This window comes from Dunckerocampus dactyliophorus, chromosome 13, assembly GCF_027744805.1.
Source record: "Dunckerocampus dactyliophorus isolate RoL2022-P2 chromosome 13, RoL_Ddac_1.1, whole genome shotgun sequence".
Classification (NCBI taxonomy): Eukaryota; Metazoa; Chordata; class Actinopteri; order Syngnathiformes; family Syngnathidae; genus Dunckerocampus; species Dunckerocampus dactyliophorus.
Window position 1 is genome coordinate 10,126,393 of NC_072831.1, and position 16,828 is coordinate 10,143,220.

General features: G+C 46.7%; 1 protein-coding gene across 4 annotated transcripts; it reads right to left on the reverse strand.

Annotated features, from left to right (window-relative positions):
* Positions 1-308: 308 nt before the first annotated feature.
* mdga2a (MAM domain containing glycosylphosphatidylinositol anchor 2a) lies at positions 309-16,487 on the reverse strand. 4 transcript variants are annotated; one of them, XM_054797051.1, is made up of 17 exons: positions 15,930-16,487; positions 12,535-12,674; positions 12,057-12,231; positions 11,217-11,413; positions 9,050-9,182; positions 8,711-8,983; positions 8,146-8,475; positions 7,755-8,060; positions 7,407-7,679; positions 3,262-3,410; positions 2,985-3,162; positions 2,875-2,895; positions 2,638-2,793; positions 1,388-1,531; positions 1,178-1,308; positions 890-989; positions 309-819 (listed from the first exon to the last, which is right to left on the reverse strand). In XM_054797051.1, exons 1-17 carry the CDS (start codon positions 16,030-16,032, stop codon positions 731-733), a joined length of 2,898 nt encoding a protein of 965 aa, XP_054653026.1. In that variant the 5' UTR covers positions 16,033-16,487; the 3' UTR covers positions 309-730. The 4 variants fall into 4 exon arrangements, with proteins under 4 accessions (XP_054653026.1, XP_054653024.1, XP_054653025.1 ...); XM_054797049.1 differs by having other exon boundaries at positions 2,985-3,410; XM_054797050.1 differs by having other exon boundaries at positions 8,711-9,182.
* Positions 16,488-16,828: the final 341 nt, after the last annotated feature.

Sequence of the window (16,828 nt, forward strand, 5' to 3'; positions counted from 1 at the left end):
TCCAAACTGCTGATGACACACTAAAGATCCGCCATTCTGTTTCCATGGCGACGAAGGAGGAAGCACAGCGTCGGTAATATTATTAAAAAAATAAAAATTATTAATGATAATTAATATCATAGACAGGAAGCCTGGCATTATACTTTATTGTGACAGTCATGGCTTTATATGGCAGCAACTACTGCATGTCATGGTTTTATTTTTATAGTTGCTGCCAGCTAGTGGTCGTTAATGTGAACATCTTACATTAGCTTACCTTATCTTTAGGCACGGTGGGGCGCTTGTTTTCAATCAAAATCAGAGTCAAGTTAACAAAAAAGGTTTTATTGTAATGTGGAGGCGGAGCTTGTCGTTAAACATGCTGAAGGAAAAATAAACAGGAAGTTCCTCAAGTGTTCCACATCTTGGTCAAAAGGACTTCTAGAACGTTCCTGTCTTTTTGTGCTTCTTTAAAAATCAACTCCACACTGTAGAGCCTTTTATTTGGAAAAACACAGTAACACGCAGTGCTCCTGCACGTCCGCTGTGATGTCCCACTCTTGTTGCTGTGGTGACAACTGACTGTGTTTCCTCCAGGAGCATGAAGGCACTTAATGTCACCTGGTTGCCGCGCCCACTGAAGACGGTGCCCTGTCGTGACATCATTGGTGGGTGGGATCTACGTGCAGCCATGACAGCACTGTTTGGGGGAGCGGGAAGGGCGGGCTCAAAGGAGTCTGAGGCCGTGGGGTCACCTTTGTCGGCCAATCAGAATCAAGCTCAACGTTATACCCAGCCACCATAAACAGGGTGAGCAGAGTGGGGCCAGCGACCTCAGGTCTGTGGGACAGAAGAGAGAGGATCATTGTCTTGAGCTTGATGATTTGAAGCTGGCAGAGTGAGCACTCACTGTTGGGTGGAGGATCTTTGCATTCACCCTCCTCTATGGTGACATCATCGATGGCAATGTCTCCCTCAATGCCTGCGCCACGCACGCCCTCCATCACCACCTAGTGCAGAGAACACAAGCAGGTGATCTTTTACCTCTAGTGACATCCAATTACAGTTCTTCCTGCTTGAATGTGGCTAACGTTGGTTAGCATACTGTAGCTTTTAGCATGTCAGCAGTGTGGATACAACGCTTATGATGTTGTTATGTGACCAGCTGATACTAGTCAGCTAGTTAGTGTGGCTGCACCTGGAAAGCTGCAGTGGGGCGGATGCTGATGGCGGCTCGTCGCCAACGGTCGCCTTGGTTCCCGCTTTGACTCCACACTGACGCGTCTGTCGCTGTCTGACCTTTCTGACGCAGGAGGACGTTGAGTGCTCCTTCCGTGGTAAACAGGAAGTAGTTGCTTCAGAGCATCCGATGCCAACAAAGCGTGCGCGGCAATGAGTGCAACCTCACCTATGTGCTTCCCGTACATGTGGTAGTAGAAGGCCAAGCAGTAGGTGGCGCCACTTCTGGAGCCCATGTTGAAAGAGGGTGACAGGAGGCGGGCCTTGTCGCCCTCCAGTCTCGGCCTGGATGTCTCGATGTACATGTAGAAGCCTGCCAGACGGCATCATGCGTTAACATTAACGGTTTGCGTGTTTTTCAGTTAATCTGAAAATTAAAGGCAAAATTAAGCCTGGGTTGCGTACATCTTCTGGTTAGCGTACAATATGGCAAGCGTCTTGTCGTGTTATTAATACACTGCATGAGTCCAACTGTGTTCTTAATGTATTTTTTTAATCATTTTTTATTGTGTTTTGTCTTTTGAGTTATTTATTGAATTTCACCTTCTTTAGAAAATGCTGGAACTTGCAACTGTTTTTGGCTCCATTTTGGGTTATTTTGCAGGCGTGATCAAATGAAAAGCAGAGGCTTGAGGTGAGAAAGAAACTACTGAATTCAAGAAATAACTCATAGCAAAACACAAAGGTGGTGTCCGTGTTGATTTTGCTGCCACACTGTGTCTTTATCAACACCCACTTTTTCAGTGAAGGTAAAAATAACCTTAAATGTTCATTTATCCCTTTCAGACATCCTTTACATGTATTTATTAGCATTTCAAATTGTTTTCTGCATGTAAAATTATAATTACAAAACTATAAAAACGGGGTTTGTGTCAACATTTTTGACTTTCTGGAATGGATTAATTGGATTGACATTATTTCATATGGGAAAAATGTATTTGGTTAGAGTCAGACGCTAACCAAGGTTCCACTGTGTTGGGTCATTTTTCATATTTATGACTCAGTTACTTCATTTAGTTTGCTCGCTAGGTTAGCATGCCAACACGTGCTTTGCCACCTGAGGGAGGCAGGAAGGGCGCTGGAGGTGTAGCTGTTGGTGGTGTACAGTAGAAACACACATATAATAAGTGGGGAGGTCAAAAGGTCCACTAAAAACAGGATTAGCAGAACAAAGAAAGCTTCCTGTTGATTGGTTGTTGAGCGAATCAAGCATGTGACATTGCGTGATCTTCCAGGAAGAGTAACAAACCAAATGGTGTGTGTGTGTGTGTGTGTGTGTGTGTGTGTGTGTGTGAGATTAAGGTCCTATTATCCTTCATGTCATCTGTGCCAGCTGACAACCACTTTAGTACACAACATCCTAACATTGCTTTTTCCACTTTCACTGTGTTACTTTCATTCCTGTGCAAGCATTTTTACCTTGCTTGGAGCCGCCGTGGTCAGCACTGGGTCCAGTGTTTGGTGTGTATTTGGTGTCACGTGACGCCGCACTGTGACGTGTCCAGTCAAAGTCGTCACTTTTGTCCTGAGAGAACAGACACAAGGCCTCTTCCTCGAAACCACACTGGAACTCCCCTGGACACACACGCACACACACATATTTTCATTTGTGAGAACTATCTCAAAGGAGTAATTAGATTACTAAGGAGGACTCACTGAGGTGTGGATTCACTGGGGCTGTCAGAGAGGAAGACAACACTTGTTAGACTCTCACCGCAGCGTACACACACAGTTTAAGTCTGCAGGCTGTCGTGTGTGTGACGTACGGCTATAGGCGATGATGCGCTCGGTGGCGTCGCCCTCACCGTAGCGGGTGATGGGCGTGAGGCGGACCAGGTAGGACTCGGGCTTGACCAGTTCAGTCAGGTTGTATGTCAGCAGCTCCCCCTTGTGGATGCTTCCCTCCATGGTGATCTCCTGCTCCCACCAGCGCGACTGTCCCACCTCACACACACACATGCACATCACACACAAGACTTTTGTACAAGCCCCACCCACTTCCTGAAGAAAGGGTGACGTGACCTGTGGAAAGCATGGAGGCACCTGTCTGATGCCCAGCCTGTAGGCCAGGATGCGATCCACCCCACTGGGCTCCATTTGAGTCCACTGCAGCTTGAAGCCGTAAGCCTGAGGCTGGTTCTGCCAAAGGGCCCCCTGCGTGTCGTAATACAGTTCTGGAGGGTACGCCTTCCCTGGAGTGTGTTTGTGGGGGGAGGTGGTCAAAGGTCAACCAGCAACCTCAGATAACAGACTAACAAAACACATTTTCTTTTTGTTCTCATGTCAAAAAATCTTGTGCTGACAACAAAGAAATGTAAAATTCAGAGGAAGACGGATTAGGAAGCATTTTTAAATGCTTTAATATAATGTAATAAGCATATTTGTAGGGGTGTCAAATTGAAGCATTAATTGTGATATTTAGTGTTAATTTTTAAAAGTCACATTAATCTTATTTTTAATCTCAAACTTTACTATTTCTGTATGTGAGTTCCCCTTTTATAAAATCTGTTTTTATACATTGGGATAGGCTCCAGCACACCCCGTGACCCTAGTTAGGATAAGCGGCATAGAAAATGGATGGATGGGTGGCTTCTTGTGCTTGAGTTGTTGGAGTGTAATACAATGGTCAGTCACATCCTGAAGTGGATATTGATTGGCTGTCATTGTGTTTGGGCTTGTTTAGCATAAGCTGGCAGGCTTGCATTGTAGTTGGGAGGGCAAGGTGAGTAGCAGAGAAAACTGGAGGAGCACGTGAGTTGTTGGTCCAATGAATGGGAAATGTATATTTCAAAAACACTCTTTTACGTAGCGTGACATGCCTTCTTTGTAGGAAGAACTTTGCTTACCACCGAAGCAGCTCAAATTTAGTCTACCATATCCACGCAAAGCACCCAGTCGCAAGTGTAGCCACAGATAACGTTAGCAGCGCAGACATTAGCAATTCAGCGAGCCATAGCAAAGCTCTTTGCCAAACTAAACTTGACGTGAACACCCCATGTATGAGCATGTCTGCGACCAATAGGCTGACTAATGTTCTTGCCAAGTGGATAGCGATGAACTGCAGGCCGATAAACTGACCGAACGTTTAAGACCACATCCTTTAAAAGCCAAAAATCTTGGCAAAAATGTGGATTCAATGGGCCTCATTCACGAACATCTTCTTAAAAGTCTTCTTAAGAACTGTACTTAAGAAGGCGCGGGTTGGAAACTGCGCCACATTCACGACACGTTCTTAAGTAGGGATAATTGTTCGCACCGATGTTCTTAGGTTGATGAATGCCAACTGCGATGCCCGTGCATGTGAGGCCTAATTTGCATAGGTCACCGCCTATTATTTCCTATATAAGGTCAAAAATGTGCTGTGTGCAACCGGCAGCTGGAGGCGGAGATGGCAACACGCAAGGGCAAGACTGAGGAGCAGCTGGACAACAAACGAAAGAAAAACTTCAATTCTACTGAAATAGAGGTGCTTTTACAAGGAGTGAGCGAACACAAGACCACCTTATTTTCACGTGTATCCACCGGTCATCAGGCCATCCAAAAAGAGTCGGCATGGAGCACCTTTGCAAGAAACATAAATGCCGTTTCCACGGAGAAACGCACCACCGCAGAGGTTAAAAAGAAGTGTTTTGACTTAAAATAGACTAAAAAAAAAAGATTAGACTGCACCGGGGGGATCTGGAGGAAACGGGAGGTGGGCCATCAATCAGAAACCAAACCATTTCGGAAACTCTAGAAAATATTTACACAATCATGATGGAAAAATAAAGTAAAAATACATAATTTGTGTGTGACAATTTATTTTTTCTGTGGTTACATTTGATAAGACGCTGCCTAATTAATACAGCAGCCCCGTGCTCTGGCTCAAGACGTGGCTGGGGGCGCATGTCGTTATCTGGGGGTGCTACGTGTGCAATAGGCACACCACGTTTCATTGCGATGTTATTCTGATGATCCTGCACACCTGCAAGAACAGAGAGGGAAGCCTGAAGCCTGAAGCGGGACATCAAATATTGGTGGCTTTCAGCAAATAAATCTAATGGTCCCTTTACATTCTCTCTCTGCGCAGCGCACGTCCAGCCAGCTACTTTTTTTTTTTTTGATGAATTGAGATTTGAATATATATTTATCCATGGAGTATATTTTAGTTGTTTTGATCATAAATAATTGTTGGGATATTTTATTTGCACTACATTTTTTGGGATCAGGTTGCAAAATCCATCACAAGGGCGATTGCGCATTGAAAGTGCAAGCTTTGCTTGTGCGTAAGAGTTCTCCTGAGCGTTCGTAGAATTTGTTCTTAGATCTAAGAACTGTGAGTTAAGAACACGTTTCGTGAATGCCAAAAATCTTCGTAAGAAGGCTTTAAGAACACATTTGTGCGTAAGAACGTTTCGTAAATGAGGCCCAATGTCATTTTCTGTCAGGTATTTATACTGTTATGATCTCTTGATGGCAAAGGCAAAAAAGTTTCTCTCTTTGAATGCAGTCGGATTGTTGAGCTGCACAAACAAGGCTTCTCGTAGCGTGCCATTGGTGCTGAGGTTGGACGCAGTGAGACAGTCATTTTAAACTTCTTAAAATATCCTGATGGACATGGAACAAAAAAGTCAAGTGGTAGACCACAAAAAATGTAATCAACCCTGAGCCGGAGGGTCTGTCAAGCTGTCAAGCTGTCAAGACATGGGATGATCCTTGGCCCAAATTAAGGTTGTTACTTGGGCCGAGTATAGTCCAATAACCATCAGACGCCATCTGCGAGAGAAGGGTTTTAAGAGCAACAGATATCTCCAAAGGCTTTGTCGCCTTCAACGCCACAAAACCTCCCGTTTGAAATTTGCACGAGCACCAAACATGAGACATTGAAAGGTGGAAGCAAGTTTTATCCTCTGAGGATTTTGTTCAGTTGTGTTGTCATTGACTAATATTTAACATTTGTTTGATGATCTGAAACATTGAAGCGTGACAAACAAAAAAAAAAATCAGGAAGGGGGCAAACACTTTTTGGCACCACTGTAAATAATCCTGTCCTGTCATTTATCTTTCTTTCAATAAAATACAGTAAAAATGGGCATATTCCAGACATAGTTACAAATGGTGATTAATCATGATTAATGATTAATGACAAGATTTTAACATGACTTTTTAGTAAAGTACAATAAAAAAATATTTTTTTAAAAAGACAATATATTGCAATCTACTAATTTAATTTCTATTATGTTACACTCTTCTGCACTCTGTGTTCACTCCATTCATGCTGCTGTTCTATAGAACAAACGTGCCAAGGTGCTGAAACCAATGCATGGAGTGAAGTCTCTTCCTGCCTGTGTGGAGGCGAGAGACAAGGAAAATAAACACACAAGCACATGACAATATACTGAGGCTGGCAAAATTATCGAGTTCATTTTCACTTGTTATGCGTCCAAGGCCTAGTGCCCACGTGACCTTTCCTTATTTGAATGACAAATCGGCAACCTTCTGTTTTCTGGACGACCTGCTCTACCTCCTGACGGCAGAATGTGAGCGCGAATGGTTGTTTGTCTTCCCTGCGACTGGCTGGCAACCATGGTTGGTGCAATAAATTGCTTACTCAAAAATGGTTTTGTCTCACTCCCATTTCTTCTTTTTGCATTTTGAAGCTCTACTTTGAACCTCCTTAAGATCGGACAGTGCAAATTGTAAATTCTTGTCTTAGGTGTATATAAGTGTTAACATCACACTGGAGTCTGGGGGATTCTCCGGATTAGCTCACTCGGCCATTGCCACCGTGGACATTCATTCTGCATCCTGACCTTCATCATCCTACATCATGACCTTCATCCTGCATCATGAGCTTCATTATCCTGCGCCCTGACTTTCATCATCCTGCCTTCTTGCTGCAGAGCTGATGCTTTAAACGTCTTCAGACATGCTGTGTGGTGTTAAGAAGCTTAACTATGGAAGTGTCATAGTGCTGACAGGCATGCTTTCATTTGGGGGTGGGTGCACGGGGCAATGGTGGTTTGGTGAGGTGTGATGTCGTTTCATTCTGCATGAAAGTGACAACTCAAGCAAGTTCACATCATCTGACCACGCTAATGTCATCACAAGGAACAGTCCTAAACAAAAGGCATGGTCAAGACGTAGTAGGCAGAGGAGTTACACACAGAAATTGGGTGACTCCGGTGACTCAGACTCAGGTGACTCACCTGTAACCAGGAAGGTGCAGCGCCCGGCTCCTGCCTCATTGCTGATGTCACATGTGTACTCGCCATAGCCTTCTCGGTTGAGAGCGCGCACATGATAGTGCGTGTCGTCCTGGTCGTCGTCAAACTGACCCACAGTCAAAAGGCGGGACCCCAGCTTCCACTCGTAGCGTAGTAGGCGGGCCGGGTGTGCACGGAGCAGCCGGCACGTCAGGCTAAAGGCCCGCCCCAGAGCCTGGCGGACTTCCGAGAAGGCAGGCTCCACCACGGGAGGAACTGCAACGCAAGACAACACGGGCGTCACGTGGGGTGGTGTGGCATTGTGTCTGCGTGTATGTGTGCGTTACCCACACTGCACCACCAGCTGGATGAGCGCCTGTCTGGGCTTGACGTTGAAGCCATTGTATTGGCTGGTCTGGCAGCAGTAAGTCCCACCCATCTCTCGTGTCACGTTGCCAAGCCTCAGCACGCCATCGTAGCTCTCTGTCTGGGTGGAGGCGTCGGCTGCGTAAGGTGTGGCCGCCGGGGTCTCCTCCAGGCGGGACCACAGGACGATCGGCTTGGGTTTGCCCGACACCAAACACTGCAGCTCCACCGTGTCGCCCTCCTGAGCGATGATGTGAGAGCGCCCCCTGGGGACGCTGAGCTCGGGAGGAACTGCAGCCGCGTAGAGGAAGTCATGAATCTTAACCAACGCCAACTAAATGAGATCATGCGACCTGCCCTCAAGCCCCTCCCTCACCTGTGGTGGAAGAGATGTTGACGTCGATGCTGATCTCAGGACTTCCTCCATCCCTTAGTGACGCCACGCACGTGTACGTGCCAAAGTCGGTGAACTTGAGGTCGATGATGTCAAGGTTGGTTACGCCCGGCGACACTTCGGCATCCGTGTGGGTAATGACCATCCGCTCGGAGCTCCTCAGTGGCCGCCCGTTCTTCAGCCAGCCAAACTGTAGCTCTTCAGGGGGAGTGGCCTCCACTTGGCAGCTGATCTTCACCTCACGCCCGATCTGAATGTTGTCATCGTTGTGATACGGGTCCGGCGTGATCCAGAAGCGTGCTTTGCGAAGACCTGGCGGGGAAAAGAAGCATGTGTTTTTAGACAACCTCCTGCTGTTACCCTATTAGCATTGACAAGCATAACTAGAGCATTTCCTTCACGAGGACGCTCCACCTGGTCACATGACCAACTCGTTTCAGCCTCTGACATCCCCACATCTCCTTCCACTGGCCAATGGTGCCACTACAACACTAGACTGCTGGCTAACAAACATGCTAATGTTCACTAAGCAGCACCTTAGCCGCACCTCTGACCAGAATGTTGGTAGACTTCCTGGCGGCATTTCCCACGTTGTTGGACGCCACGCAGCTGTAAGCGCCGCCATCCTCAACGGTGACGGTGGGAATGGTCAGTGTGCCGCCCTTCATCACGCTTCTCTTCGGGAGATCTTCTCCCCCGGGCCTCACCCAATGCAGCGTGGGAGGAGGCGTCCCGCTGGACGCTACACACACCAGCGTGACCGTCTCCCCCGGGTTCACCACCAGGGGGTCGTCCAGGAGGAGCTTAATGGAGGGAGGGGCTGGTGGAGAAAACAAACAAACCAGCAATGACCTTGTGCACGTTGGACAGACATCCACGTGCGCACCTGTCCTGTTGTTGAGACTAAAGTGTGCACTCTTGTCTGCAATGGCGCACACGTTCCTGACTGAGGCGATGCAAGTGTAGTTGGCATAGTCTTGAGGACGAAGATTCTTCAGCTTCAGGATCTTTGTCTCACCCTGAAACAAGCACACACACGCACACACACACACAAAATGTACTAACTGTTCATGTGTTGACAAAAACAACAACTCATTCTTTTTTAAAGATTACTTGTGTTCTGCAGTTGTTTTTTCTAAAGATATGGCAACAGGAAGAGTTCATCTGTGGTAATGTAGGGAGGCATGTGTTGCCATAATTACATCGCAAAAGGGTACAAAACAAATAATACATGGCCTGTGGTCCCTATAGTTTTTCTGTGAAGTCCCTGTTTCTAGCTCTTTTTACATGGGTTATGCTCCTCCATGAATCACCACCTTATCATGGTGGAGGGGTTTGAATGCCCGAGTAATCCGAGGAGCTATGTTGTCTTGGGGATATATGCCCCTGGTAGGGTCTCCCAAGGCAAACAGGTCCTACAGTAGGTGACGGACCAGACCAAAAGTGATTCAGAAGCCCCTATGAACAAACACAAGGAGGAGGGACCGTACCTCGCCCGGACGTGGGATGCCAGGGCCTCGCAGGCGAGCGCCTGATGGTCGGGCCTTCACCCGTGATGAAGTTCTACTGGGAGAAGTTGTACTCTGTCGTTCTACTGGGAGACTTCAACGCCCATGTGGGCAATGACAGCGTGACTTGGAGGGGGGGTGATTGGAAGTAACGGCCTCCCCAATCTCAACCCGAGCGTTCTGATGTTATTCGACTTCTATGCGAACCACAGTTTGTCCATAACAAACACCAAGTGCACTTGGCACCAGGACACCCTAGACCGCAGGTCTACGATTGACTTTAGTCGAATCATCAGACTTGCGTCCGCATGTTCTGGACACATGGGTGAAGAGAGGGGCTGAGTTGTTAACTGATCGCCACCTGGTGATGAGCTGGATTAGATGGCGGGGTAGGATGTCGGACAGACCTGGGAGACCCAAACATGCAGGGAGGGTGTGCTGGGAACGTCTGGCAGAGTCTCCTGTTCATCAAGTCTTCAAATCTCACCCCCGGCAGAGCTTCGCCTGCATCCCAGAGGAGGACGAGGATATCGAGCCCGAATGAGCCGTATTCCCTGCCTCCATTGCTGAGGAGGTGCCAGTGGAAGTTGGGAACAGTACCTGTGGATTTGCAGACCAGGGTGGTTGATGCCCCTTTTCAAGAAGGGTGACCGGAGGGTGTGTTCCAACTATAGGGGGATCACACTCCTCAGCCTCCCTGGGAAAGTCTATTTCAGGGTGCTGGAGAGAAGGGTACAGCTACAGCAGGTGCAATGTGGTTTTTGTCCTGGTCGCGGAACACTGGACCAGCTCTACACCCCTGCAAGGGTACTGGAGGGTATATGGGAGTTTGCCCAACCAGTCTACATGTGCTTTGTGGACTTGGAAAAGACAGTGCCCCTCGACAGTGTCCATTGCGGTGTCCTGTGGGGGCTGTTCCAGGAGTACGGGATTGGTGGCGTGCTACCAGGTTTGCCTAACGCTAGTCACCATAATAGTAGCAGAACATTTGAATCACCGTGAAACAGTGTTATTATGAGCTTTGGGCCAAATGGTTAGCATGCTGGCCACACAGCCAGGGGATTGGGAAGACCTGGGTTCGGGTGGTTGTTTATTTAGATCACACATACAAGCATAATAAAGATGTTGTTGTGACCTTCACAGTTTGGCGTGTCCGTGAATGCACCCTGAAAACGAGGAAGTGTTGTTCCCAGGACTAATAGGCGTGTTTGCGAGTTGGAGATGCATATATGGTGTTGGAATTGAACTGCTGTTGAGGTGTTCAGGTCAGAATAAAGTTATAGCTAGTTATAGCCTTTAGTTACATATACAGTAAGAGCGGCATACTCTACACTTTCCTCCATCTGCCGTCCTAACAAAACTACCAAATGGCAGCGCCTGTCGTTTTTGTTTTCCTATTTGTTCACGTAACTTTTTATCCTGTACCATCCCAATCATTAATAGTAAAGCTGACTCCAATCCGAAAAAATGTCAGGTTCTAGTGAGCGTGCTAACAGCTGAGGATGTGAGTGGCTGTGGTGAGGCGAAGGAGGCAGACCCACCCACCTGTGTGAAAAAGGGTTCGTAGATGTCCACGCCGGCGTCCACACCCTGCGATAGAACCTCTCGGCCTCGCCGCCATGTGTAGTGCACCGGGGGGTTGGAGGTGGCGACGCAGCGCAGGAAGACGGTCCTCTCAAAGTAGAAGAGCTCCTTGGCGTCGCCCACGCTCTGATGCACCGTGATCAGCGGGTCATCCAGAACTGACGGAGAGAAGTGACAGGGGAAATGAGAGCGCACCGCTACTCTGGCGTGCGCGGCCTGAAAACGCCTCCTGAAGGAGGCACGCTGCACTTGTGCTCCTCTCAGGTACCTCACGCTGCATTCGGACAACAAGTCCCGCTTTCTAGTGGAGGTGGAGGGGCTTTGTAAGTGTCATTGAAATGGCTTGAGCATAAAATAAATGAACATTTTGTTCCAATAGTTAAAAATATGTTTTGTCATAATGTTTAATGTTAATGCATAAGATGTGTTTCATCGTGTAACCGAGGTGTTACACAAGGGACATGTTTTATTTTGGCGATGCCACTATACCACTAGGTTTGTTTAAGAGGATGACAAGCTGTGAGATTTGCATTTACGCAGTCATGCAAAGAGACTTCGACTGAGCTATCAGCAGCAGCTGGACCAATTAGCTGTTTGTTTAGTGGGCACAAGATTGTAACATTTTTGTTCTGTGATGTGACTATGTGCCTAAAGTGTTTGTATTTTACGTCTTGTAGTTTTCACAGCGTTTGATAAGCCAAAGTCTTTAGGAGGCCTTAAAGCTGACATCCACTACAGTAAGGACATGTAGACACTTTGTGGACACAAAGACATGCAGAAAGTGTGTGTGTGTGTCCTCACAGTAGACGTCCACTCGTATGGATCGAATGGCTGGCGATCCCATTCCGTTGTCTGCCTTGCAGTAGTAGCGCCCTCCCTGGTGGCGATCAATGTTTTCAATCTTCAAAGTTTCGTTGTGTGGCGAAGACTCGCCTTGACGCTCTGAAGCGCCGCCTGCCGTTTTAGTCCAACGTACCTACAGGACAGGAAGTGATTATTTGGCATCAACGTTTACGATAACTTTGATTTCTGCTCGACCCCAAATCATCTCTCACACACTGTGTGTGTGTGGGATTAATTTTTAGGTTCAACATGACTGCAGACACAAATATGAAGGAAGGAAGCAGGAGAAAAAAAGACAACATTAATTGATTGATTGGTGTAATTTCAACCGTGACGTTTCATTCCTGATTGCACTAAAAGCCAGCTTTAGTCAACATCATGTCTGCTTTTATTCTGATAGAATGAGTAGGAAACACTTCAGGTCAAAGTGTGCTACCTGAGGGCGGGGGTGTCCAGTGACCAGACAAAGTACTTCCAGTGTTTCTCCTTCTCGGATGGTGTAAACACGCTCATTGTGTCGCTCCTCCTCCACGCTGCACGCCGGGCCGGAGTGCACGATGCGAACGGTGGGTGGCGCTGTGGAAGACAAACATTTACAAAAATAAAAGCTGCATGATTGTTTCCAGTGTTTGTGCAGTGATTTCTCTTGTAGCCACGGCAACGCAACACTTTTCGTGGAGGTAAAAATGTAACAAAAAAAACCTTTCAGGATCACCATGAATGAATGAATGAATGAAAGGTCAAAAGGCTTACAAAAACTTTACAGGAAACATCCAGGAAATGACTTTTGGGTCCATGAGACGAGATTTTAACAATCATTTTAAGAAAAGTACAATGGAAAAATATGACTGAACAAAAACAATGCAGGTGCTTTTTGAAATGTATATTGTCCCACAAATTGATGCTCAAACATATTGTCAACATTTTTTGTGACCAAATAAACCACTCTTATGACACTCTTATGACTAAAAAACAGCTCCCTGTTTTTCTCTTGTCTACTTGTCTTTGTCTATTTATGTCAGGGCTGTCTAGCTGTCCTTTGATAGTTATAATTTAAAAACAAAACAATGTTTTTATTAGTTATTAGTATCAACACTTTAGCTTTTTATAGTTGCATTATGCCTTTTTGCTCAATTTTGCCACTTTTGCTGGGTTTTTGTTTATTTTATTTTTACAGCTTTCAGACGTGCATTGCACGGCGTGACGAAGATGTAGCTCACTCCTGCACGCCTGCTCTGCCGATGCTTCACCTTTGTTGATGGCTTGTCTTTAATTACCAAATAAAAGTTATATGTGCACCTTTACTTGCTAAATATAGCAACCATGTCGCTAAATTGCCAACACAGATCTCTTCTCTGAATGAGGTGTGTTATGAAGCAGATGATTGAAAGCTGGCGCTTAACCAAATGTACTGAGTGTCAATAGAACTGCTCAGTGATTAAAAGGGCAGACAACGCTGAACATCTATGTGGGTAGATCTGACAAATCTTTAAGTAAAGTTGATCAAAGAATCAACTAGAGTTACTACAGCTTCTGCTTGGACATCAACAAGTAGAAAGCAGCTGTTTAACTCCGATGGAAAAAACAGCCACACACCACTAAGTTGACACTGTGAACACCAAGGTAGATTGGATTGTAAGGTGTGCCTAAAACACTTAATGTGCACTTCCAATAATGTCTTGCATACTGCCTCTTCCATATTACTGTATTATCATTCATAGTAGCCATGCCATAGTTGACAGTCTGATTGGCTTCTGGCTGCCCTGTTCTCACGATACAGCTTTTCTCCAAACGAGAAATCTCGTCACGTTTTAATCTTAACCCCTAACTAATAATAACAACAAAGAATAATTATATACAATAATAAATAATAATAATAATAATAACAATAATGCTGTGCATGAATCATCTGAAGAAGATGAGGATGAAGGTAAAAAAGAAAGCATGGGAGGGGCTTTGGGAGGATGTCCTACTTTTTCTTTTCTATTTTTAGATTTAGATTTTTTTTTGCTCTCCACTGACTGCTGATGTCATCAAATACACACAGACACACACACACGCACCACGCACACACATAGAGGTGTAAGGTGCCATTCGTGAAGTGTGTGTGTGTTGACAACAATCCGGTATATTAGAAACAGTGTAAGGTGAGATTAAGCCTGTGTGGTGCTTCCTGTGTGGCTGTGTTACATAAAGTGTGTCTGCTGCAGGCAGTCAGTCAGTGGGCCGGACTAAAATAACTGCTCACATCTGATTGGCTGGTAGCACCACACTCACGTGCATAAGTAATGAGGCCAACTGAATGATGAATGGAAACCACCTGACGACGGCGTGACCTCACACACACACACACACACACGATGATTTAAAAAGACCAAATCCACAGCGTCAACTGTCACTGTCCAATCACAGGACCTGAGGGCGGGGCCAGCTGACTGCCAACATCTGTGGTTGCTTAGCAACACATTATTTTAAAATCTTACTTCCTTGTACGTGCACAAGAAGGAGGAGTTGTATTTGTGTGATGAAGAACTCATCTGTGTCTCATCTTGTCCAGGTTGTCCATCAGTGGACATTGTAGCAATGTGAAGCACTACACTGTTAGCCTACAGGTAGAAGTGAGGACCAATCAGAGCAAACTTTACTGCTGGTGTGACAAAAAACGAGAAGCACTTGACTCACGCTGGCGTCGTTTCATCTGTTGATGCTGCAGGACCTTTCTCTGACTCACGTGTGTGTGTGTGTGTGTGTGTGTGTGTGTGTGGGTGTGTGTGTGAGATAAGGCTCCTTTTGATTTCCTCCAATGTTTCCTCATAAGGACATGAAGCTAATCAGCTAACCAGCAGAAAAGAGAATACAGGAAGCACAAGGTAAAAGTACTCTTTTGGAGGCGTGGCAACTGTGCATGCTGCTGAGTTGACTTCGCCCCCTCTCACTGAGAAGATGAACTCTTATGAATCTAATGAGTAGAGCATTAGCAATAACATGTATTACATGTAGAACATGTCGTCTTATTCTCTGACAGTCCAGGTGAGTATCTATAAGGTGTGTTAAGAAGCAGTTACAATGCCATCTACTGTACGGAGTTGGAACAACAAGCTACACTGACAGTCCCATTATAATGTGTTTCTGAGCAAGGGCCAACAGGTAGTGCCAAATCTATTGGAGGTCCAAATGTATTCGTGGCAGGCCGCCACAAATAAATTAATGTACGTTCACTCGTTCTTTAATTCAGTCCCACAGCTGACATGGGGGGAGGGTGGGGGCGGGCTGACCTTGATGTCAAGTCACATGCACACAAAGATCAAAGGTCACACGGTGGCGAGCAACATGATGATTGTGACCAGGATGTGATGATGGAAATGACAGTGAAGAGAATGCACTCACATGCACAGCAGTGGTACACGAGGCCATGAAGTGCACAGATGTTACTGCCTAATCCCACTAACACACGCGCACACACACGCACGCACACCGTGATGTAAGAGGCCATGTAATCCAGGTGGTCACGTGACTTGAAACAGGAAGTGATCCTCACAATGACCTCATAGAACGTTCCATGCTAGTCCTGTCCTGAGGGGCTGCCAACAATCACACAACGCTTCCAGGTGTGATATGACAGGTGACCTTGACAAGTGTTCTGCTGGAATGTGCACCTGACAGGAAGTGTGCCCGCACCACACAGGTCATGTGACCTGACCGCCATGTTGGAGGCTTTCCCCTGCGCGAGGTGCATGTGCGCGCGCGTCTACCTGTTGTTCCCGTCACGCACACAACGCACACACACGCAACTGCCAATCACGACAAGGTCACACAACACAACGTGCTTACCGTACACGCCCTGACCGTGCACGCCGTGCACGAAGCCGCTCACGAGCCACACGAGCGCCAGCAGCGGGCCCATCTTCACATCCTCCCCCCGGAACCAGCTCATCTGTCCGGACTCCCTCCGCGTGCACGGTCCGGCCCAATGACGGAGTCTCAGGCAAACATCCGAGCGTGTTCCCGCCAGCAGCCCCCCCACACGGCGGTCAGGCGCTTTTGCTCATCCCGCAGCTCGGCTGGGCTGGGGTGGGGGGGCGTAGGGGGACAGAGGCGGTGCTTTAAGCGGTTCTCCTTGATGCTGACATTGGACTTCACGTCAAGAACCGCCGCTCAGAAACTCGAACGTCCCTACTGACCCTACACCGCGTCCTCCGAGGCCGGTGGGCTCCGTGTCACGAGCTCCGAGTCCGGTCCATGCTAGCCTAAACAGGCGGTGCCGGTTCCGGTCCAGCTGTCAGCGGCTCGTCGTCAGGCCGGTGATGGACGAAGACAGTCGGCCTGAAGATGAAGATGTACCAGCAGTCCGCTGGATGGTACCGGTGAGACGTCAGTGACAGAACAAAGTTCAACGCAGTGGGCAGCGACTGTACTTCCGGTGTAGACTTTCAAAATAAACCGACGCAACAGCGTTTTCATCAAATAATGACTAAAAGCTACTTTACTTTAAATATCTACTTTGATCATTTAAGCTTCCTTGTAGTTGTTTTATGGATGGTGGCATGAAAATTAAATACCATATATATATACAGTATATTTATATGATATATTTATATTCATTGCACAAATTTAACCAATACTTAAACTAAGTTTTAATGAAGGAACTTTATTCTCTTAGTAAGCACATGCGCGCACGCACACCCACACCCACACCCACAGGAGATTTTTATATATATCACACACACGCA